The following is a 23515-nucleotide window of genomic DNA, read 5'->3' on the forward strand; positions in this document are numbered from 1 at the left end:
CCAGGCAGGAAAAGGCTCCAACTTACAAGATAGTGCAGGGCTCCTGACGTGGTTTTCTAAAGCGAGCTGACACATTGATCCTGCTGTGGGTTACTGGTTTCACCTAGAAAAGAAAAGAAAAGAAATATACATTGCTGAGCTTAGGTGAGTTTTTCTCTATGAGGAGACACTATGGGTTTCCAGACCAGCTAAGACCTGCATGCTCCTTGGTAAAACCTTGCCTTTTCTCCACTTACTATAAACACTCTCGACTCACCCTCTGTCAATATTACTTGCCTTTAACAAAGCTCTGAAGAAAAGAAGAGCAAAATTTCCCATGGGCCCGGGGCAAACTGCTCACAATCTTTGCAGACCAAGGGAACTGATGGGTTATTGGGAGAATTTTTTTTTTAAAGATTTATTTATTTTATTTATTTCTCTCCCCTTCCCCGCCCCTCCTCACCCCAGTTGTCTGTTCTCTGTGTCTATTTGCTGCATCTTCTTTGTCCACTTCTGTTGTTGTCAGCTGCACGGGAATCTGTGTTTCTTTTTGTTGCGTCATCTCGTTGTGTCAGCTCTCTGTGTGTGCGGCACCATTCTTGGGCAGGCTGCATTTTCTTTCCAACTGAGCAGCTCTCCTTACAGGACACACTCCTTGAGCGTGGGGCTCCCCTATGCGAGGGACACCCCTGCGTGGCAGGGCACTCCTTGCGCGCATCAGCACTGCACGTGGGCCGGCTCCACATGGGTCAAGGAGGCCCAGGGTTTGAACCGCGGACCTCCCATCGGGTGGATGGATGCCCTAACCACTGGGCCAAGTCCACTTCCCTTACTGGGAGAATTTTAAGTGAACTTTTTAAACAATGCTTTCTGTAAAACTCCAATACAGTAATCCTATAAAATGTTGAACCCTAAAATGCCCTCCTCCTCGGGCCACAACCTGCTGTCCTCTGGCTTCCTCCTCTCCCACTCTCGTCACACCTGCCTCTGACCCCATTGCCCCACCAGGCCCCCAACCCCACCCTCTTCCCTGAAGGTGCCCTGTCCACTTGCCTGGCTCCGCCCCCTCCCCCAGCCAGCAGCTGCCCTCCCAGGCAGCCTGCACCTCTGAGCCACTTTGCCTCTCCCTTGGCCTCCAGGGCACAGGCTGCTGCTGGAGGATCCCAGGCCGGCCGAGTGTCCTGCCTCAGACAGGGCTGCAGCACCAGCCGGACCTCGGTGCTGCGTGGTCATTCGGCCACGCACGCCTCCCAAGCCAACCGTTTTTCCCATTTCCTACAGCGGCTAATTCAAAACTTCGCCTCTCATCCTGTATCCCACTCCTGGCGTGCTCACCCTCAGCGGATCACTTCCTTCTGAACTTCGGGGAAACAGTGGCCTCCAGGCACACAGCCCTTCAACCTCTCTTCCCTCCACAACCCAACTCGCCTGCACCCTCCCCAGCCCTCTCCTTTTCATCCCATCTCGGGAGAAACTGTGTGTGCATGGCTTTACAAGGCCACTCCCACCCCTGGACTCTTCATTTTGTCCCCTGCTGCCTCCACTGGCTCTGTTAATACCCTAGACCCAGCATCCCTGGCTCGTGCCTTTGGTTTCTCCCTTGGTCATAGGGTCCTTGCAAGTACTACCCACCCATCATCCCCACCTCTCCTCTCATCATGCAAATCCCTACTTCCTCCCTCCCTCTCCTCTCCTCAGTCTTCTGCAGACTGGTTTCCCCTACACACTGAAAGACAGCCCTGCTCTTAAGTACAAGAATCCACGGGACTGGCCACTGAGTGGTGATCTGAAGCTATATGGACCCCAGAAAAGTATGTTCTTAACCCTTTCCTGTGTGTGTAAAGTAAGGCTTTGAAGAGGTTACTTCAGTTAAGGCATGGTCCAGGGTGGGTCTTAATCCTCTTACCAGTGTGCCTTGTAAATAAGAGAATGTAATTCAGAGAGATGGGGGAGAAAGCCATGGACGCAAGAAGCTGGGAGCAACAAAGCCTGGAAGAGATGGGAGAGCCCAGCAGATGCCACCGTGGGCCCTGCCTTGTGTAGAGATGCCCACGACCACCAGCAGCCGGTTTTCAGGAAGAAAGCACCACCTGCGGGTGCCTTGATGTGGACATTTTTCTCAGCCTCGAAAGTGTAAAGTTGTCAACTAATAAATTCCCACTGTTAAAAGACAACCCATTTTATAGTATCTGCCTGAGAGGCTGTAGCAGACTTAAGACACAGTACGCCCTTGGTTCCCTCCTCGCCCGGCAACACTCCTTCCACTCTGTCCAACCAGCCAACTCCCCTCCGTTCCCAAAGCACACCCTGCTTCCATGCCTTCACTCATCTTCACTCATCTTGTCCCCTCTTCCTAATATGCCCTCCCCAATTCTGCACCTGCTGAAATTCCATTTGCTAGTCAAGGCCCAACTCAGAGACCCCAGTCCTTCCCTGCTCATTTTTCTTTTATGTTTTGGTTTTTTTTCCTTATTTATTTATGTATGTATGTTTCGCTCTTTCTTCTTTAGCGTTCTACTCTGTTACAACTACAGCTACAGCTACTGTGATAGCACTTCTGTTTTGAGGATGTTTTTCCTAATCTATAAGGGAAACTTAGCAGCAAAGGGAACTAATAAGAAAAATAGGTAGCATTTATTGTACTTTATTTCACGACAAGCACTGTACTAAATAATTGATGTGCATTATATATCATGTAATCACTAAATAAATGCCCTGAAATAAGTACTATTACTTATAGCCCCATTGTGCAAATGAAGACACTGAAACTTGGTTCATTTGGCTGAGATCACACAAAATAAGGGGCAGAGTTTTTAGTGACTCCATATCCATGAGCCTCTACCTTTCACCATGCACTTTGGTGGTTATTTCACAGCTCTAATATAACCCCTAAATTACTTCTGAGACTGCTCCTCTGTCAGATTATGCCATCTTGGAGAGGAACCCAGAGACTCTCCTAGTTCAGAGAGAACCCTCTTTTCATTTAAAATGCATTTTTCAGGAAGCGGACTTGGCCCAGTGGATGGGGCATCTGTCTACCACATGCGAGGTCCGTGGTTCAAACCCCGGGCCTTCTTGACCTGTGTGCAGCTGGCCCATGCGCAGTGCTGATGCGCGCAAGGAGTGCCGTGCCACGCAGGGGTGTCCCCCACACAGGGGAGCCCCATGTGCAAGGAGTGCGCCCCACACAGAGAGCCACCCAGCATGAAAGAAAGTGGAGCCTGCCCAGGAGTGATGCGACACACACAGAGAGCTGACACAAGATGGAGAGCTGACACAAGACAACACAACAAAAAGAGACACAGATTCCCTTGCCACTGACAACAACAGAAGTGGACAAAGAACATGCAGCAAATAGACACAGAGAACAGACAACTGGGGTGCGGGGCGGGGGAGATAAATAAATAAATCTTTAAAAAATAAAATAAAATGCATTTTTCTAATTGATAGGGCTTTTTTTTTCTTTTTACTTTATTTCAACTTCAAAAAATGAAATAACAGAGAAGAGGCTGCTTAACAAATTATGGAAGCACTCCTTTAAAAAACCCTGTCCACGGGGAGCCGGTATGCCTCATTGGTTGAGCGCCTGCTTCCCATGTACAAGGTCCCAGTTTCAATCCCTGGTATCTCCTAAAAATATATTTTTTTTAAATCACTTGGCCATAGATGTGAGAGTCTATTTCCAAACTCTTTAAGCAGACAATGAGCAGACAGACAGGGGTACCATCTCAGGGTAGGGGGGAGAAGGGAATAAAATAAAAATTTTAAAATCCTGTCCATGCCCATTTATCTTATTTAATCCTAATAACAAGCTCAACTGTTTCTCCAGTGTTCTGAAAGATGAATAAATGAGTACAGATTGGTTGAATGGAATGACAAAGTTCTCCTTGTTAATGAAATTTTTAAAAAATGTTTGATCATATTTACATCTCATAAAATTATATCCCATATTCTTTTACCTTTAACAATGATATAGCACCTTCTTTGCCTTTGCTACAAAAATATTACAATATTATTGTTAACTATAGTCTATCAGTTGCATTAGTTCTATTTTCCCCATGTATAACCATATTCTTAACACCTTGTAATAGAGAAACATTCTTCTATTTGCACAGTTAACCACAGTCCTCATCTACTGCCAAAATCACTATATTCTACAGTCCCTGGATTATATACTAGTTGTCTTTCAATTAACATTAACCTCCCTAGACAACACTTTCACCCACATTCTCAGTTATAAATCAGCAATGCTGTTATATTATACTCATTGCTGATTTATAAAATGATTTATAAGTGCTACCATCAACTCTATCTTCCACATAGTTATAATCAATTTTATTAAACATTCTATATGCATTCAACATCAGATCCCCCTTCTCAATCCACATTCTGTCTCCTGCTGTCCTTAGTTTAAATCCATGTTTACTCATTGCATTTAGTTCATATCAGTGAGACCATAAAATAGTCATCCTTTTATGTCTGACTTATTGCACTCAACAGAATATCCTCAAGGTTCATTTCATATGCATCCCAACTTCATTTTCTCTTACAGCTGAATAGTATTCCATATTGATCTACACAAAGTTGCAGTGAATGGATACCTAGGGATGGAGAAAACAGAGTACTCCCACTTAGGCAACTAGGTACCCATTGATGGATCTCATTGGTGAGCAGGGTGACCACTGTTGTGTAATCTGTGGCTAGGGAACCAAATCAAATGAAAAGGTGTCAATGCAAAGCTCAAACTCCCATTTTATCCCCAACAGAGCTAATGCTCCTAGTTGAACTGTCACTTGATAAGGGAACTACCACCACCAAGCAAAAGCAAGACATGCTGATAACAGACCTCTTGTCTTGATTCTGCAATGGGTTCAACATTGTCTTGGAAAAAGTTTATTTGGATATTGAAAAGCAGGTTAGTCTAGTGAATCAGATAGAAGAATCATACTAGAGAAGAAGTTAGAGAGGCTAAAGTACCCTCATTTCTACTCCCTGAATAGAGATTAGATAGATGATGGATGGATGGATGGATGGATGGATGGATGGATGGATGGATGGATGGACGGATGGATGGAAAGAGATATGACATGATATGATATGATATATGGATAGAAATGATGGATGGATAGATGACTGGTAAATAATTAGATGCATAAATAAGAGAGAGAGTGACACAGACACATAGTGAATTGACTAAATAGTTGGCTAATATTATCTTGGAAGTACTTCCAAAGTCAAAGGCGGCAAAGTGACTTAACCACATTCACCTACTAGAATGGGTGAGCCAGGCGCCATTGCAGGTCTTTGGATACAACTAACATGCACCTTCCAATATATCATATTGTCTCTGGTATCATATTTAGATTTTATGTAGCAGACTATGTCATAAAAATTAAATGCTTTGTGTCAACTTAAGTTCAAGGGAGTAATTTAACTCAAGTTCCAAATTTCCACATGACACTTAGTGGGATAATATCATAACTGGGACAACCAACATTCATGTTAAAACCTGCATGACTCAAAAATATGAATTTGATTTTTAGAAAAATAAACTCAACGAAACAAACTGTTGCTTTGGAAATATATACTGGGAATGACAAGATCAAAGTCTACAAACTGAGTAACAGACTAAAGGTCTGAAATTCTGAACACAGGACTGATTGTGGAACTTTCTATGTGAACCAGTTCAATGCCTCACACTTCATTTTGTTGATTTGTAAAAATAGGGATAATCCCACTAAACTTGCCCAAAGGGATACTGCATGGACTAATTAATGAAGTGGCAATACCACTCCCTGGGGCCGTTAGGCTGAATGCTTCGGAGAATCCACCTACCGCAGATCTCAGCTCTCTTCACTCTTGAAACCCTGGGCCAAGAAAACCAAACTCTCCCTAAGGACTTGCAGACATAATGCTGTTAATTGATACCATCACAAAAATCTGACTACTGACCTCTAGAAAAAAATGGATGATACAATTTTAAAACTCCATTTTAAATCACTTCTTTTTAAAAACCAGTGTCAGATTTTTGTGACTGTCAGTAAGATGAACTAGACACTTAGGGGGGAAAATGTACTGAAGCTATTTATTTGCAAAATAAAGGCCAACATACACAATGAGGCTCCTAACTTCATTCACCCTTTTGCACACATTTAGGAGAAAGTGGGTTCTTGAAATGGTAATCTTTAAGGGAACATTCGTTACTTTGCAAAGACAACACACAAGATTAAAGAGGAGAAAAAGTTCCTTACAAAATATTTAATCAATTAGCCACTTTTTGATGAACAAGAATAAAAGGGCCAAATATTCTTAAAAGGCACCAGAGCAGAAAATAATTTGCCTCAAGGTCAGTATACCAGAAACATCCAAACTACAGACTGTTCTAAAGAGACTTTTATAAATAACCTTTTTTTTCAATATTAATATTTTTTCACTGGAAGAATGACTAAGTTATCTAATGGGTGGTGATATTTTACCTATCAGGGAATTAGAAAGTGCCTCTTTCCAGAGGATATTTTGTGCTGAGAATATCTAATACACGTCATAGCATAAAGCCATTTATCATAGAGATACACTAGATGTATGGACTTAAAGAGAAATTTGAAAACAATTGCTGAGGACATTGACCAATCTTTCCAAAGGAATAGTTGATTCACTTCTCCTTGGACTTTTACAAGTGGTGTTACATCCAATCCTAATAACTAGGGATTTAGACATACTCCAATCTGAAGATCAACACAGATCTTTAGGAACACAAAAATGACATAGTTTTGCTATCATGATCTGCCACTCTTTACTATCTAAGGAAATAAATTCTGATAATTGGTTCGAATTTTGATAAAGTGTATTTCCTATGTTTATGTCATTCAAGTTGTATTTCCATCACAAAACAGTTATTTACTTACCTATATACTTATTTATTTATTTATTTATTTATTTGCATTTTCAAGTAAATTCAGATATGGTTCCATTACTTGTTAGCAAGTAGATGGTCATAAGAGACTAATGTTCCTATTATAACAACAAGAACTAAGAAATAAGCTAAAATCATAGCTTTTTTAAAATCCATCAAAGAATTTAAGATATAAAGAAGTCTAAAGGAACTAAATTCCAGAGAGAGAGAAACCCTTTCTACATGAGACCTACAGCTCGCTTCCTACCCAGGAGCACAGCAGGTAGAGGAACAAACGGTCCACAGCCAGCCAGCCAAACTTTTAACAACAGTGCGTGGGCTGGCATGCAGAGGAGGCCCAGATCTAGAGCAAGTGCAGTGCCCACCAATTCCTTCCCATGGGCCTCATTCCAGTGCACAGAAGTGTAGCAAAATCTAGGCGCAGGATGCAAAATCTAGAGAAAGATGGCCCATGGTGTGGAAAGCTGGGGATGTGTCTGGAGAGCAGAAAGAGATGTGCAGTGGTGTAAAAAGCTAAGACCTGGGCTAAAAGCAGCAAAAGATCTCTCGAGTCCTACAATATTGAATTCCAGGCCCGGCTAGAAGGAGAAGTCTGAATTCACCTTCTGAATATTTGACACCAATGATGAACCAAACAAACCTAACTAAAGCTGCAGTCCATTCTATACCAGCTCAACTGTAGATTATACTATTGGGGGGCGGGGGGGAGGCAGGGGGGGTTAATATTAGCTACTTTCAGTTTCTACTATTCTTTTATACAAAAAGACCAGTATACAATAAAAACTCAGAAACATGAAAATAAAGGGGGAAATGTGAGCCATTATCAAGAGGAAAAACATCAAACCCACAAATAACCAGGATGTTGAAATTAGCAAATAAGATCTTTAAAATTATTACAAATCAATAAAGGATCCAGTACATATATTAGATAGATCATTTGTCTTACATATCTCTGATGTTCTGATCGGTTTTCATTTTTTGTGCTTTGCTTTGGATAACCTCTTCGAGTTGACTCATTCTTTCTCCTATTGTATCTAATCTGTTGAGCACAGCATCAGAGACATATAAGACAGTGGTCTAACATATGTGTAGTTGGAGTCCAAGGAAAACAGAGAGAGAGAATGGGCCAGAAGTATTAGTAGAAAAAATGGCCAAACATTTCCAAAATTGATGAAAGATATCAACTTACAGATCAAAGAAGTTCACCAGGATTACTACAACAGAACCACACCTAGACACATTACAGTCAAACTGCAACTTGAGAGAATGCCACATTAAAGTCAGGGGAACAATAACAAAAATGATCATTGGCTTCTCATCAGAAACAATGTAAGACAGAAAATAATGGAAGGGAAATAATACCAGATGGAAGCCTGGTTCTGCAGGAGAGACCGAAGGACACCAGAAGGGTAAACACGTGAATAGTGTGGCAGTTTGAGATTATTTCACAAATCCCAAAAAAAAGAAAGATTATCTTTGTAAACTAATCTATTCCTCTGGGTATCATACCCTTTGATTACATTAAATTCATCTTTGGGGACTCTGATTCGATTATCTGATAAGATTGCTTTGGGCTTTTGATTTCACTGTCAGTGGGCATGACTCCAGTTGAGTCCCTGCCCTCCTTGCAAGGTCTGATATAAATGGACACTCACACAGACACAAGAAGAAAGAGCACTGTCATATTTGATCCTGCCATGTGACAGAAGGCTCAAAAGCTGAGGCCCCAGGGAGAGATGAGCCATTTTGCCTGATAGCTTATATCAGCCATTTTGCCTGATAGCTGCAAGAATACAGAGAAGACCCAGAAAGAAATAAGCCCTATCTCAGGAGAGAGAGGACTACAGGATCACTTAAGGACAAAGCCCCAAGAGGCTGGGCCCAAGATGAAAAGGAAGTCAGGAGAGATCAGCCAGAGATCACCTGCCATCTTGCTTCAACATATGGCAAGTAAGAAAGCACCTCTTATGGTGCCTTGAGTTGGACTTTCCATGGCCTCTGGACTGTAAGTTTTTACCCCAAATAAATACCCTTTATAAAAGCCAACAGATTACTGGTATTTTTCAATGGCAGCCCTTTGGCAGACTAATACAAGTAGTTATAAAAGACGTTTTATAATTTTATTTTTAAAACAAAACTTTTAAGACAAAGCAAAAATAATCATGATTCATGAGGTTGTAACATATGCAGAAGTAAAATATTTAATATCAGATCACAAAGGGTAGAAGTAAAGGCCTGTGGAATTACACCGTTGTTAAGTTCTTCCTTGTTCATGAGCTGATATAATATTATTTAAAGGCAAACTACACTGAGTTAAGGATCATATTACAAGCTCTAGAGTAACCACTGGAGGGGCGGGGGAGGGGGGAGCCATAAAGAAAGAAATCTAAAAAGCCAATAGATAAAATAGAGTAATTTTTTAAAAATATTTGATTAATCTAAAGAAGGCGGGAAAGAAGAAACAAAAATCAAATATTAGATGGAACAAAAAATAAGATGGTAGATATAAATCTAGTCATTCCAATAATTTATTATATATAAATGGACTAAATATTTCAATTAAAGTACAGATGGTCAAACTATGTAAATAAACAAGATCCAACTATATACTCTTAACAAGAGACACACTTTAAACATAAGGTTACGAGCAGATTGAAAGTGAAAGGATGGAAAAAGATATACCATGCAAATACTAATCAAATAAACAACACAGATGCTTTTGAGCAATACAAAATTACAAGAGATACATACTGCCTATTTCCACTATTCAATTTAATAGTGGAAATTGAATAACAGTTTTATATTACAAGGGTTTTTTGTAGACAAATGCACTTTTTTAAACTTGGATATTTCTTACCAAACATACACTGCACAATATGACATGCTAAAATATCTGTTTTTCTAGTACTGTGCTCTTTTGAACTTTTCCTGTGACCAGCATCGTTTCTCTTTCATCCACCTACTTCTAAATTAGCCTTTCTGAAGCACAGACCCAAATGTGTAACTTCCCTAAGCAAACACCTTCAGAGGTTCCCACTACCCTCCAGTAAAATCCACGTGTCTTGGCCTGATATTTGAGATCATACTTGAGTTTGATGCCCTCTTCCCAAACTCTAATCTTATATCTCACTATTCTACTTATGACTTTCTCTAGCCATAAGTTTTTTTCCTAACCCAGCTCACATGCCACCTCCTCTGTGAAAACCTCACTCAGCTGGGGCATAATTTCTCTTCTCAGAAATTCCACATTATCTTGTCTGGATCTCTCACAAAGTGTTCATAGATATAGTTCCCTTACTTTGATAATGTTTATGCAGATCACATCTCTATTTATTTGCTTACTTATTTTAGTAAACTTCCTCACCTGTAACCCAAAGACTCATTCACAGTACTTTGTGCATATAACTCATTCAGTATATACTTTAATTAGACAAAAATTAGGACCATGTTTTGAGCATGCCCAGAACTTTGTGTATTTTCTTGATTTCTTACAATAGCTTTATTTTGATATTGATATTTGTAAGATAAAATAATTATCTTATATTATTGCTAAGTTATAATTTAAGATAGTTATTTTCAAAAAGTTTACACCTAAGAATTTATAAAATGTTTTCATTAATATTCACATTTGTTCTTCAAAATAATTTTATGAGGTTAGTATTATTATTCCAATTGTATAAATGGGAAAAGATGAGCCTCCCCATCTTCAAGGTCACATAGTAAGCAAAGAAGCAGCCATCCAATCTACTTCTGATTCCCAATCCAGGGTTTTTCCTAAAAGAAGCCTGTAAATGTTGCTCAAGAAAAAATTAGCCACTAACAGAAAAGAGTGGGCATATATTTGTACCCATTTAAATATGGCATTTCTTGAACTGTGTATTATTGAATATATTAAAATATTTATGTATGTTTGCATATCTACACCACACTCATTCATTGGACCCAATATCTTTTCAAAATCACTCAAGATTTTCTCCCTTTGGCTGCTATTTGTCAAATAGTCTTTGCATGATTATAGCACTGTAATTTATTTCCAACCCCAGTGGGATGAAAAATGAAATATGTTAACCCCCCAAAATCTTCTAGAAATTCCAGAAAGGCATGGTGACAAAATCAGGCCACCCTCAGAAATACTTTGGAGAGAATATTTTCATCAACATTGTTATATATTAAAAAAAAATATTCCAACCTAACTTCAGCGAGAACCTAGTTATAGAAGACATCTCTAATTATAATGAACAAGCTGTTTAGAACATTCCCAGAAGAGTCCAATTAGTTTCCGTGAGCTGATGAAACCACTCATCTCTAACCAGGTCCCCTACAAGTCCCCACTGTTGTACCCAGTCCAGGTACTGGTTCCCAAAGGAAGGGTTCATCTTTCAGCTGTGGATTTACCATCTTTTATTCAGAGGATTAGTTTTTGCTAATAATGGATACCATAGCATCAGTTTGAAGATATGACTTTTGAGCTATTCTCTAAAGTAATGCCTCCTTTAATTGAAGGAGGAAAACAATTCAAAACAAATGAACACACAAATAAATGATCATGGCTATTCTAAACAGCAAATGAAAGGATTTCTTTTCAGCCTAAAAGTGACTAAAAAAGTAAGATACCCATCACAAATAACACCTTCCTTAGAAAACTACTGAGTGTACGCATATATTTAAATAAACATTAACACTGCTGTCTTCTTAAGAAAAAAAAGGAATCCCATCAATTTTCCGCAACTTTTGATCCATTTAATCAATTTCCCGGCAATACTGAGGTCTAAAGCTATTGTCATCCTGGATTAATTTTCTCTTTATTGCACTTTGTGAAATATTTTAAAAGATTAAATCATTCTAAATATTCTGAATATGTAATGTTGAACATAAAGTTCATTAACTTCATTCTAAAATAATTATTTGCAATGGGCACTTTACCTTATAGAAAAACTAAACAGGACTGGAATACTTGTTAAGGCACTGGTAAGACTAAGTCTGCATGGGTTTTTCTATTGCTATGCTGAAGAGAATAATATGACCTCCATAAAGTTAAAAAATAACTGATTAACCCAGAAGAATTCTTTGGGGAAATTACGGGAACTACCACTAACCAAGTACTGGTGGGGGGTAAAAAAGTATTTTTAAATTTTCTTTTCTTTTGTATTCCCTCTTAATTTCCTAATACATCTTGCTTACTGGTTTACCACTGTCAATTTCTTCATTTTCCCCAAAGGGATTTGGTAACCAAACCACCTAGGCAGTGGAATGCAAAATTTCCACTAAGAATGAGAAGCAGCTGGAAATGTGTACATGACAATGCAAGATGAAAATGAGCAATGCTGGGTATGCAGGGCGCAGTCCATTCGGTGGAGTGCAGCTTCTCTCTGCATTTAAATAAGTCACTTTGGCCCCAGGATTTCCACCGAAGAATGTGCCTACTGTACATGATCTACAGTGAGTCTTCTATAGATGCTAAGAAGGCTGGATTAACCCACCACCAGAAGCTAACTTTGTGAGGGACTTTTAGTTTTTCACTCACTATGAGCTGACACTGTGTCCAGTGCTGAGAATTTAGCTTGGAAGGGGGCAGGAAAAGACCTGACCCTTAAAGTGAGGTTAAAGGGGACTTGCAGGACAGGGAGGTGGAGGTGAGGGCAGAAACAGAGTAAACAAATGAACAAAGCAGCATGGCATTATTCAGGAGCACTGGACTGGAAGTCAGCTTCAAGTTCAAGGTCAGCTCCTCACTATGCTACCTGAGTCAAGTCACTTTGCCGATCTGAGTAAGCAAATCTAGGCAGATATAGGATGAAGGAACTACAACTGTATTTTGAAAATCTCTCAATTCCCTTCAAGTTCCAAGAGTTTCTGAAAATATCAAGGTGTCATTAGAATGAAATTTATCTGGAAAATAAGAGCTTTTAAAATTAACTATTTAAACATAGGTGTCTATCTTAATGACCTCAGAGTTGGCAAGGATTTTATTTATGACACCCAAAGTGCAAGCAACGAAAGAAAAAAATAGATGAATTGGACTTCATCAAAATTGAAAATTTTTGTGCATCAAAGGACCTTATCAAGATGATGAAAAGACAACCTACAGAATGGGAGAACATATTTGAAAATCATTTAGCTGATAAGGGTCTACTAACTAGAATATGTACATAACTCTTACAACGCAATGACAAAAAGACAAACACAAATTTTTTTCAGGGACATGCAAATCAAAATCACAATAAGATCCCACTTCACACCTGGTAGGATGTTTATTATTTAGTAAATAAGAAAAAAACTAGTGTTGGTGAATACGTAGAGAAATTGGAACCCTCGTGCACTGTTGGTAGGAATATAAAATGGTGCAACCACTGGACAACAGTTTGATGGTTCCTCAATAAGTTAAACAAAGTATAACCATATGACCCAGCAATTCCACTCCTAAGAATATACCTGCCAAAACTGAAAATAGGTACTCAAACGAATACTTGTACACAAATATTCATAGCAGCATTATTCACAATAATCAAAAGGTGGAAATAATCCAAAGCGGATGAATGGATAAACAAAATGTGGTATAGCCATACAATTTAATATTATTAAGTTATGAAAAGGAATGTGATGCACACAGTATGAATGAATCTTGAAAACATTATGCTAAGTGAAAGAGGGAGACATCAAAGGCATAAATTATATGATTTCATAATTCCATACCTACCCCCAAAATAGGTAAATTCATGATAGCAAATTGGTAGCTGCCAGGGGCTGATGAGGAGTGATTGTTTAATGGTTTTCACGGGAAAGGGGTTTTCTTTTGGAGTGATGAAAATGCTTTGTAAATAGATAGAGGTGGTGATTGCACAGTATTGTGAATATACTAAATGCCACCGAATTGTTCACTCTAAAAGCATTACCTTTATGTTATATGAACTTGATCTTAATTTAAAAAATTGAACTATTAAAAAATATACAAAACTGGGAAACTTATAATACTTGTGTAAACTCTGGAAAAGTTTAAATGGGATGTTATTTTGATGGCTTAAGTTTCAGTCACATTTTATTGTGATCAGAATTTTATCAATGTGTTAAACTTTCCTTGTTAAAAAAAAAACTGTTTTGGCATAAAATACTGTCAATAATCACAGTATTTATTTCCCAAGACTATTATAAATGTGCAGACTTAGGTTTACTACTAAGGGAAATATTATTCATAAAATGATAATAGGAAGATAACCTTGATTCCACTGAGAATCTTAAGTCCTCATAAAATTTACTAGAAAAATAGTTTTCTTCTACTGCTGAAGTGTCTTTGTGTAAACAGTAAGCTTTCTAAAAGAGAAAACATAAAGGAGAAATTAAATGTGTAATTTACCTATATATTTAGAGATTGCATAAAAATTCTTAAAGGCAAATATATATATATATATATGTATATATGACCTTGCTACCTAAGTATCGTGTAATTACTAAGGCAATAGAGCTCTCCAGGATTTGGAACAATATACATCACAATGCAAGTCAAATGGGATCTAATAGAGGTGTCCCATTTCCTCTGATAACTGTTAGAACAACATAGCATTATAACAACATAACTACATATATATATATAAACAATGTAACAATGTAACATGAACTTGGTGTTTTTTAACTAGGTTTTTAAATAAAATCATCTATACACTGCTGACTAGATGCAATATCTGCAAACATTCATTTCACACAGTAAAGACTCAGTGTTAAAAGTGCCCTGCAGGGCAGAACTCCCTGACCTGGTTACAATATGATCTACTGTTGGCTCTCCTAAATCGTTTAAAGGTAGTTTAAAGGTTCCATGTCCTTAGCCAAATCTAATTGATGCATGAGTGTTGAATGCGTGAGACACTTCCAAAGAAATATTTTTAAGAATGGAGGCATGTTTCCCTCTCAAATCAATCCAGTCTCAAGAGTTCATGTTTCTTTTTCCTATTTTATTTATAATAGTTATACTCCTCAGCTAGAAATACTGGCGAAATACGCTTTGATTTCTAGAAATTCACTTTAAGGCAGTGCTTCAGGATGTAAAACGATACGTATCTAGCTATGCTTTCTTCAGATCATCAGTCCCATAAATAACGCATATTTCTGCAGCCCCTTGGTGAGCACTGAGGGGACCTCCCAGGAGCGGAATTGGCCACAGCGACCAGCAGCCATATGGCAGCGGCGGGGGACAGCATGAAGCTCCCCAGTGTGGAACAGAATGGAAAGTCTCCCGTGGACGACACCCGCCTTTGAAACGGAGAGAGAGTCCCTCAAGGACGCCCCACGTTCTGAACTCCAAAGGAGTCTGCAGGAAAATCCTCTATACCCCCAAAGCTTGTTTACTTTCCGCATAGGGGGTTCATTCGCACGTGACCTCTCTTGGTGGTCTACTGCGTGCCAGGCACTGGGCCAAGGGCTGTGAGTCCAGTGGTGAATAAAGCAGCCAAGACTCCTGCACTTACGAAGCCCATTAATAGTAGACTCAGTCTTCCCTCTTGCCCTTTACTAACCAGCCTCAATTTAGTACAGGGAGAGAGCGGATTTCCAGCCTCCCTTGAAAAAGAGCAGCAGCTGAACTGAAGGAGCCAAACAAGGGCAGAATCTTGAGGTTGTCCAAGCAGAAGGGGGCTCTTTCTCCTGATGCAGTGGGTTTCCAAAGAGAGAAAGCGTTTGTATGTTTGCGCAGAGAAGAACAGTGGCCCAATGACCCAAAAGGGCCTCCCTGAGCTTTAGGATTTTCGGGGTTTTGTGTATTCAAACAAGGGAGGGTGGAGTGGTAACCATCACAATAGAAAGTGTACACAGAGTGAGGCTAGTCTAGAGTAATCCTAAGCAGGGGTGAGGCCGGCTGAGAGTAACCATCACAAAAGAGAGTGTACACCCGGGGATGAGCCTCCCTGGCAACGAGGGACCACTATCAACTACCAACTGATGATGCAACTGGAAAATGACCTTATACGGAAGGTTCAATGCGGATCAGCAGAATATCCATGTCTACATAAAATACCATGACTTTAAATTGCTGTTTGACCTAAAGTAAGGGGGAAATGGAAAGGAGAAATGAGTTTATATGGCTACGAGTTTCTAAAAAAGAGTCTGGAGGCTGGCAGAAGGTTTGCCCTCATGCACAACTGAGCAGAGTCAGAGAGACAGATAAAGCAGATACAACCCCCAGATATTGGTTCCTTTGAGGGCTAAAGAGACCCATGGGAGTTATGGTCATGGCCGATGGGGTTAACTACCAGGGCAGATGGCCCCTCTTTGGAAATGGTGTTTATATGTGATGAATCTGGACTCAGATGGGATCTCCCTTCATAAGACTTTCATGCTAATGTGCTGGAGGTGCAGTTAATGTTGGGGTTTAAGATATATTTAGGGGATTTGAATCTCTGGACTGACAATGTGATAGCCAGATCCTGAGCCTCAACAGACTCCAGCACCTACAATCTGATTTATTGGACTTACCACACTCAGCTAAGATGGAGGTGAAGAAGGACAACCACCACACCATGGAGCCTAGAGTGATTACAACTGAAAATGGGAGGATTGCATCCAGCATCCAGGTGGAATCTGAGCCTCCTCTTGACATAAAGGTGCAATGGACACAACCAATCCAGTGTCCACATAGAAGAGGTGGCATTGGATTGGGAAAAGTGGACATAATGGACAAAGGGTATGGGGAAAGGCAGGAAGAGATGAGAGGTGGAGGCGTCTTCGGGACATGGAGCTGCCCTGGATGGTGCTTCAGAGGTAATCACCGGACACTGTAAATCCTCACAGGGCCTACATGATGGAATAGAGGAGAGTATGGGCCATGATGTGAACCAATGTATATGAGGTGCAGAGGTGCCCAAAGATGTACTTACCAAATCCAATGGATGTGTCATGATGATGGGAACGAGTGTTGTTGGGGGGTGGGAGAGGGGGGGTGGGGGGGTGGGGTTGAATGGGACCTCACATATATATTTTTAATGTAATATTATTACAAAGTCAATAAAAAATAAAAAAATTAAAAAAAAAGAGAGTGTACACAAGGATGAGGCTAGTCTAGAGTAACCCTAAACAGGGATTAGACTAGTCTAGTTAGTTTCGGTAGTTTCAGGCATTCATTTCTGGCTATTCTGCAGTATAGTGGAAAAATAAGGAAAAATGTCTATATGATGATTTAGTAACCATAAGCATTTGTTAATTAACTTGCCGATATGCACAGTTAAATGTCAAGTACATTGGGTCATCAATGAGCAAGGAGTGGTCTGCATGGGGTTTAATGACCAGGAGGGGCACAGAGTAGGTCGACAGGCAGAGGAGAGGGAAGATGTGCCCGTGAGAGCAAGTGCCCACTTCTCACGGAGGCAGTTGGCTGAATCATACAACATAACTGTACTCTGGAAAACTCACACTAAATTACTAGTCCATTTCCTTTTCCTTTTCCTAAGGGACTGCTTGAACCGTTTCAATAAACAATTAAGAGAAACAAATGCCAAAATTCTGCTAAATTCAGACTGCGCGAAGGAAGTCTAAGTACTGCATATTCTTGAGAATATTTTTTAAAAAACGTTCTTTCAATGTTAGGAAATTTGGGGCAAAACTATATTGCTGCTAACATTTTAAATGAATGGAGCAAAAACAATGGAAGTTATCTAAATATAATTGTGTTAAGTAACTTATGGCATCAACTCAATAAAATAGTTTATATTGCCATCTCAGTATATTTTCTCATAGTACACAAAAACTATCTATATGTGAAATATGTAACAGAGGCAATAAAAATGAAACATAAGTGAAAAAGCTTTGCATACAAAAAAGGATTCTATAACCACAACTCTGCCTGCATGTTTGTACGGAAGGAGTTCTAACACTACCCAGAGTTAAGGCAAACTTTACACGTTAGGGGCACACTCGTCCACAAGGCTACCCTCACTTTGGACACCAGCCACAAGTTGGGGGGTTCCCAGGGCCACCCTCACTTCTGACAAACTTGCTACAAATTTAGGGATTCCCACTACACCCTCGGGATCAATATTTCACTAGAATGATATGGAATTCAGGAAAGCGCTATACTTAACAATTAAAATTTTATTATAGCAAAAATGATACAAATTATTTACAACAAAAAGGAAGCAGTCAGAAGAGATGCGTAGACTGAGGTCTGGAAGAGTCTTAAACTCGAAGTTTCTTTTGTCCTCTCCCAGTGGAGTCGGGAGACATCACCCTCCCCATCAAGATGTATAAGTGCACTCTAAGAAGTCTGCCAGCCAGGGAAGCGTGCCCATGCTTCCATCCCGAGTTTTTATTAGGGTTTCATTAGGAGACACGATTAAAGCAGTGGCCAGGTCCCTCTCCCTCCCTGGAGGCTGAGCTGCTCTGTCCCAGCTCCAAGCACCAGCCTCTAATCACCCCTGTGGCTGGCCCCCGCTGGGGCATCTCCTTAGCCCTACCCAGCAGGAATATTAAAGACCCTTCCACTGAGTGGGAAGTCCCAAGGGTTGAGAGCAGGGCTTCTGAACCAGGGTTCCAAAGGCTTGAATTGAAATTCAAGAAACATGATTCTTGTGGGGACGTGCTGGTGCGGGTGTGATGTACTTATTAAAGACTACACAGTAGAGTGTGGACTTAGTAAGGGGTCCGTGGTTTTCACCTGACTGGCGAAGGGGTCCGTGGAACAAAAGGTTAAGAGCCCCTGGTTTAGAGTTTATTTCCCAGGGGCTTGGACCAAGGCCATACCTCTCTTTGTGAGGGGTCCATGTTCCTTGTCCTGGCGATGTGTGTAGCACAATTACATGGCAAAAAAACACCATGTGTACATACAGATAAACACACATCCATCCATACACACACGCAGACATGCATACACAGGTAAGGAGAAAAACTGAAGGAGAATGCACAAAAATGAAATCCAATTTTTTGAAGGATGAGCTTAGGGGCAATATAATTTTTGTTTAAAAGAATCTTTTACTTTTTCTAACCTATACTTTTTACAACTGTTAAACTGTAATGTTAAAAACTAATTTTGTCAAGGTGGCACTTAAGCACAAATAGACAAACAGACGACTGGAATTGACCTGAAAACTCAAAAAATAGACCACAGTAAGTTCATATGGAAATTTAGTATATGATATAAGTGGCATCTCAAATGCAAAGATGGGTTTTTTAATAAATGGTGCTGGGACAATGTGGAAAAAGAATTAGATCCTTATACTCTACACAAGAGTAAACTACAATCAGATTGGTGGTCGAAAACTTAAAAATAAAACTACGTAAGTACTAGAAGAAAATGTGTGCATTCCTCTTTAACCCTGGTATTGGGAAAGGATATCTAATTATGACTCCAAATCCAGAAGCAATAAAAGACGGATAAATTTGAAAACATAAAAATAGAAAAATAGTTTTCATGGCAAAAAAACAACACAAAATCCAAAGACAACTGGAAAAACTGGGGAAAAAACATGTGCAACATATACCATAAACAAGAGAGCAGATGTGGCTCAAGCAACTGGACACCCACCTCCTACATGGGAGTTCCTGGGTTCAGTTCCCAGTATCTTCTAAAGAAGAGGAACAGATGAAGCAACCAGCAGATGCCGCAGCCAACAGACGCCACAACCAGGAGACACCACAAACAGCAGATGCTGCAACAATCAGGGAGCGGAAGTGGTTCAAGTGGTTGGGCTCTCACCTCCCACATGCGAGGTCCTACATTCGGTTCCCGGCGCCTCCAAAGAGGACGAGCAGACAACGAGCAGACAGATGAGGGAGCCATGGGGGGTGGGGGATAAAAAACATGTTATCTCCTCATCCAAATATTATAACTACATGAATTCACCAAAAATGCTTTAAAAAAACATATACCACAAAGCCCTAATATCCCAATATATAAAGAAATCTTTCTAAGAAATGAGAAACAAAAGACCAAAAACCTGATTTTAAAATAATAGAAGAAGGCATGAAAGGAGGAGGGGGGCGAAGAAAGGACACTTGAACATATGAAAATGCTCAAACTTAAAACTAGAGAACTGAAAATTAAAACAATTCTGAGATTTCATTTCTCACCTAGCAGATGGGCAAAAATTTAGAAGTATGACATTACATTCTTAGTTTTCAAGGCTGTGGAGATAGGCACTCTCATACACTGATGATGGGAACACAAACTGACACAAGGCTTCCAGAGAAATTTGGCAATATTGAATAAGAACTACATATTCCCTTATCTTTTGGCCCAGCGGTTCTACTTCCAGGACTCTACCGTGAACATAATACCTCCAACAATACAAAAATGCATCTGTGCAAGGTGATTTATTGCAGCATGGTTTGTAATTGCATAATATTGGAAACAACATCAACGTTCATACGTAGGGGAGTAGTTGAATAAACCATAGTGCTTCATGCAATGGAGTGCTCTGAAGCTATAACAAAGAGTGCAAAAGAGCTCTATCCACAGATATGAAGCAAGGTCTCATGCCTGATGCACACAGACGTCAAAGCCTGGACACTGGGATTTTGAGAAAAGAAAGAGTTTTCTCACAAGTCAACTGCATGGCAACAGGTGCTCCCTGTTCAATATGCTCAAATATGTCTCCCGAGTCTAAAGAGTTTATTATGGGTTTTGGGAGGCGAACTTGGCTCAACAGATAGGATGTCCGCCTACCACATGGGAGGTCCAGGGTTTAAACCCCAGGCCTCCTTGACCCGTGTGGAGCTGGCCCATGTGCAGTGCTGATGCGTGCAAAGAGTGCCGTGCCACGCGGGGTGTCCCCCATGTAGGGGAGCCCCACGTGCAAGGAGTGAGCCCGTAAGGAGAGCCGCCCAGCATGAAAGAAAGTGCAGCCTGCCCAGGAATGGCGCCGCACACACAAGAGAGCTGACAAAGCAAGATGGCACAACAAAAGGAGACACGGATTCCGGGTGCCGCTGACAAAAATATAAGTGGACACAGAAGAGCATGCAGTGAGAGGACACAGAGAGCAGACAACTGGAAGAGGGGGGGAGAGAAATAAATAAAAATAAATAAATCTTTAAAAAAAAAGCAGTTTATGGGTTTTATGGAATTCAAACAAGGGGAGGACTTATTACCGTTAGAATAACAAGTATAAATCATTCAGTTAACCATTACAATAACAAATAAAACCACTGAAGTCAGTGATTACAATCGTGTTAAGTTAAAGAATAGCAAAGTACAAAAGAATACCTATAATATGTGTTAGAGGTTTACAATGATTACCAGGTCATAAGAATGTAGCTCCATTCTGATCGACAGAGCAAGCTGCCTACGTCTGGAAGACAGCATCTCTCCCCCCAAGAACGAGCCATATCACCGTGGGAATGGAGCAGATAAGGACCCTCACCTTCTCCAGGCCATCAAACCCTCCTGCGTTCCAATAAAACCCCACTTCCTAGCCCACCACCCCCAAGCCATACACAAAGAGAATTCCCTTCACGTCCTTTATTGACCCAAGGCTGGACTCTGGACCCTAACCCCTTCCCAATGAACTAATAGTTTCCTGCCTACTGACAGACTGTATAAATTCACATCTGCACCTTCCACGAGTGGGCTGAGGTCTCTCTTCAGACCCCCACCATGCTGGTGGGGGAACTAAAGCCTGTTCTTCAGACCTATTCTGTTGGGAGGGCCTCTCAATAAACACATTTTCTGCCTGTGGTCAATCAGTCTCCGTGTCCCAGTGAATGCCGTTTTTCTCCAACAGTGTAGAACCCTTCACGTGGTAAAGGGAAATATAAAACAAACATACACACGTATCCGCTCATTTGTGAAAAGTACAGAAAGGATAAACCAGAAACTAAGAAGATTGGTTTCTTACAGGGAGGGGCCAGGAAGCAGGTGGAAGGAATAAGCAGATAGGAACTGAGTAGTAGGGCGGGGAGAGGGGTGACGCTTTTCTCAGGATACCCTTACACAGCTTGTGACTTCTAGAAACATAGCAGATAATTCAGATCAACCAGGATGTGGGACATAAACAGTAGCAAATGAACCTAACTGTATTACAAATGAATGACACAACCACAACGAAAGCAGAGAGGAGACTCTCCAAAAAAAAAGAAGCAGAGCTCCTTGGAGAAATTATTAAATCCAGGATTGGGGAATGGAAATCACAAGCTGAGCCTGGAACGGCTCTTGGTGCTGCAAAGTAAGAAGTGCTCAAAACATAGGCGAGGCATGCTGAAATGACCCAGAAGGCATCGTGAAAGAGTCCCCAGTGACCAAAAATGGGATAATTTAAGAAACAAAGTAAATAATTATAGTATTGGGTTTTAACCCATGGAATGAAACAAATATCCATGAGTCCATTCTGATAAAAATGATTGATTGAATAAATAAATAAATTTGGCAGACAGGACTGATTTTTGTTACAGTAGAATCCTAATTAACAAATGTGGATGAAATCCTGGAAACAGAAAACTACCATGTGGCAAATACCATGGTAATAATTGCAGGCAAGAAACAGCTATAGGTGCTAAAAGTTGTGGGTGAAACACTGAATGATGAGAAACAGAACAGCAGTCTCAAAGTATCTCCCACAAGCAGTGGAAAGCGAAGACACCACCTTAACCAACCAATCACAGTTCCTATCACCAGCACTGACCCAGATGGCAGTATGTACACCCAGACAGGATGCGCAGAGAAGGGCACATCGCATCCTGCAATTCTTGCCAAAAAAGGAAAACCTCACCCCAATCATAAGAAACAGCAGGCCAACCTAAATAGAGGGGTATTCTACAAAATATCTGACCTTGGGAAGGGTCAAGGTCATGGAAACCTAAGGAACACTCACAGATAGGGAAAGACTAGAGACAGGACAACCAAATGCAAAATGGGGTCCTGGGCTAAAAACAAAGATACTAGTGGGAAAACAGGCAATATTTGAATAAGGTCTATAGAGTAAGTAAATACATTGTACTGACTTTACTGGTTTACTCCCTAACTATGGTTATGTAAGATGCTAACATTAGAGGAAGCCGAGTGAAGGGCAGAATATAGGGATTCTTGTTCTATTTTTGCAACTTTTCTCTAAAAAAAAATTTTTTAATGAAAAGTTAAATAAATATTATGTTTAATACTCAGTGTAACTAAAGATCTAATATATGAGTGTCCCTCTCCCATCTCAACTCTGCACCTGCAATGTAAGAAAACAAACAAAAAAACCTGAGACTACCTAAAATAGTCTTCATTTATAACTACATTAAATTTAAGTACATTTGGTCATGTAATTAATTTGGTTTTTCATTTGGTTTCAAGAAACTTGACCCTCTATTGCTTTGTTAAGCCAAGAGGTGAGTTTCAAAGAAGAACAACAAAAATACTCAAGCTAAAAATGTGACACCAAATTAATCATTTCTTTCATCACTGAAAACAAAGAAGAAAGCAGTTATCTCCTGAAAATCAGTCATGGATTTTGTCACGAAAATGCATCTGGGGAGGGAGGATCTTTTTTCACATACCAATCTTACTAGCTCAGAACCTTAAGAAACAATGATTTGTTGTTAACCAGTGAACCTCACTTAATTGGGAAAATATTGCATTCCCTAAAGGGTAGAACTAGGCGAGAAAAACTTCCACATCAAAACTCACCATCCAGGAGGTCGAAGCACATGATGCAGATAAAGAAGAATGTT

The 23515-nt window shown here is 40.2% G+C and overlaps 1 protein-coding gene across 1 annotated transcript in view; it reads right to left on the reverse strand.

Moving 5' to 3' along the window:
• DCDC2 (doublecortin domain containing 2) overlaps positions 1 to 23515 on the reverse strand; it is a 188265-nt gene that overhangs the window by 123917 nt on the left and 40833 nt on the right. Inside the window, exon 3 of the mRNA XM_004462055.4 lies at positions 27 to 103. Coding sequence (XP_004462112.1) covers positions 27 to 103 — 77 coding nt within the window. The remainder of the gene's footprint in view (positions 1 to 26; positions 104 to 23515) is intronic.

The sequence above is a fragment of the Dasypus novemcinctus genome, chromosome 22 (genome assembly GCF_030445035.2).
Source record: "Dasypus novemcinctus isolate mDasNov1 chromosome 22, mDasNov1.1.hap2, whole genome shotgun sequence".
Lineage (NCBI taxonomy): Eukaryota > Metazoa > Chordata > Mammalia > Cingulata > Dasypodidae > Dasypus > Dasypus novemcinctus.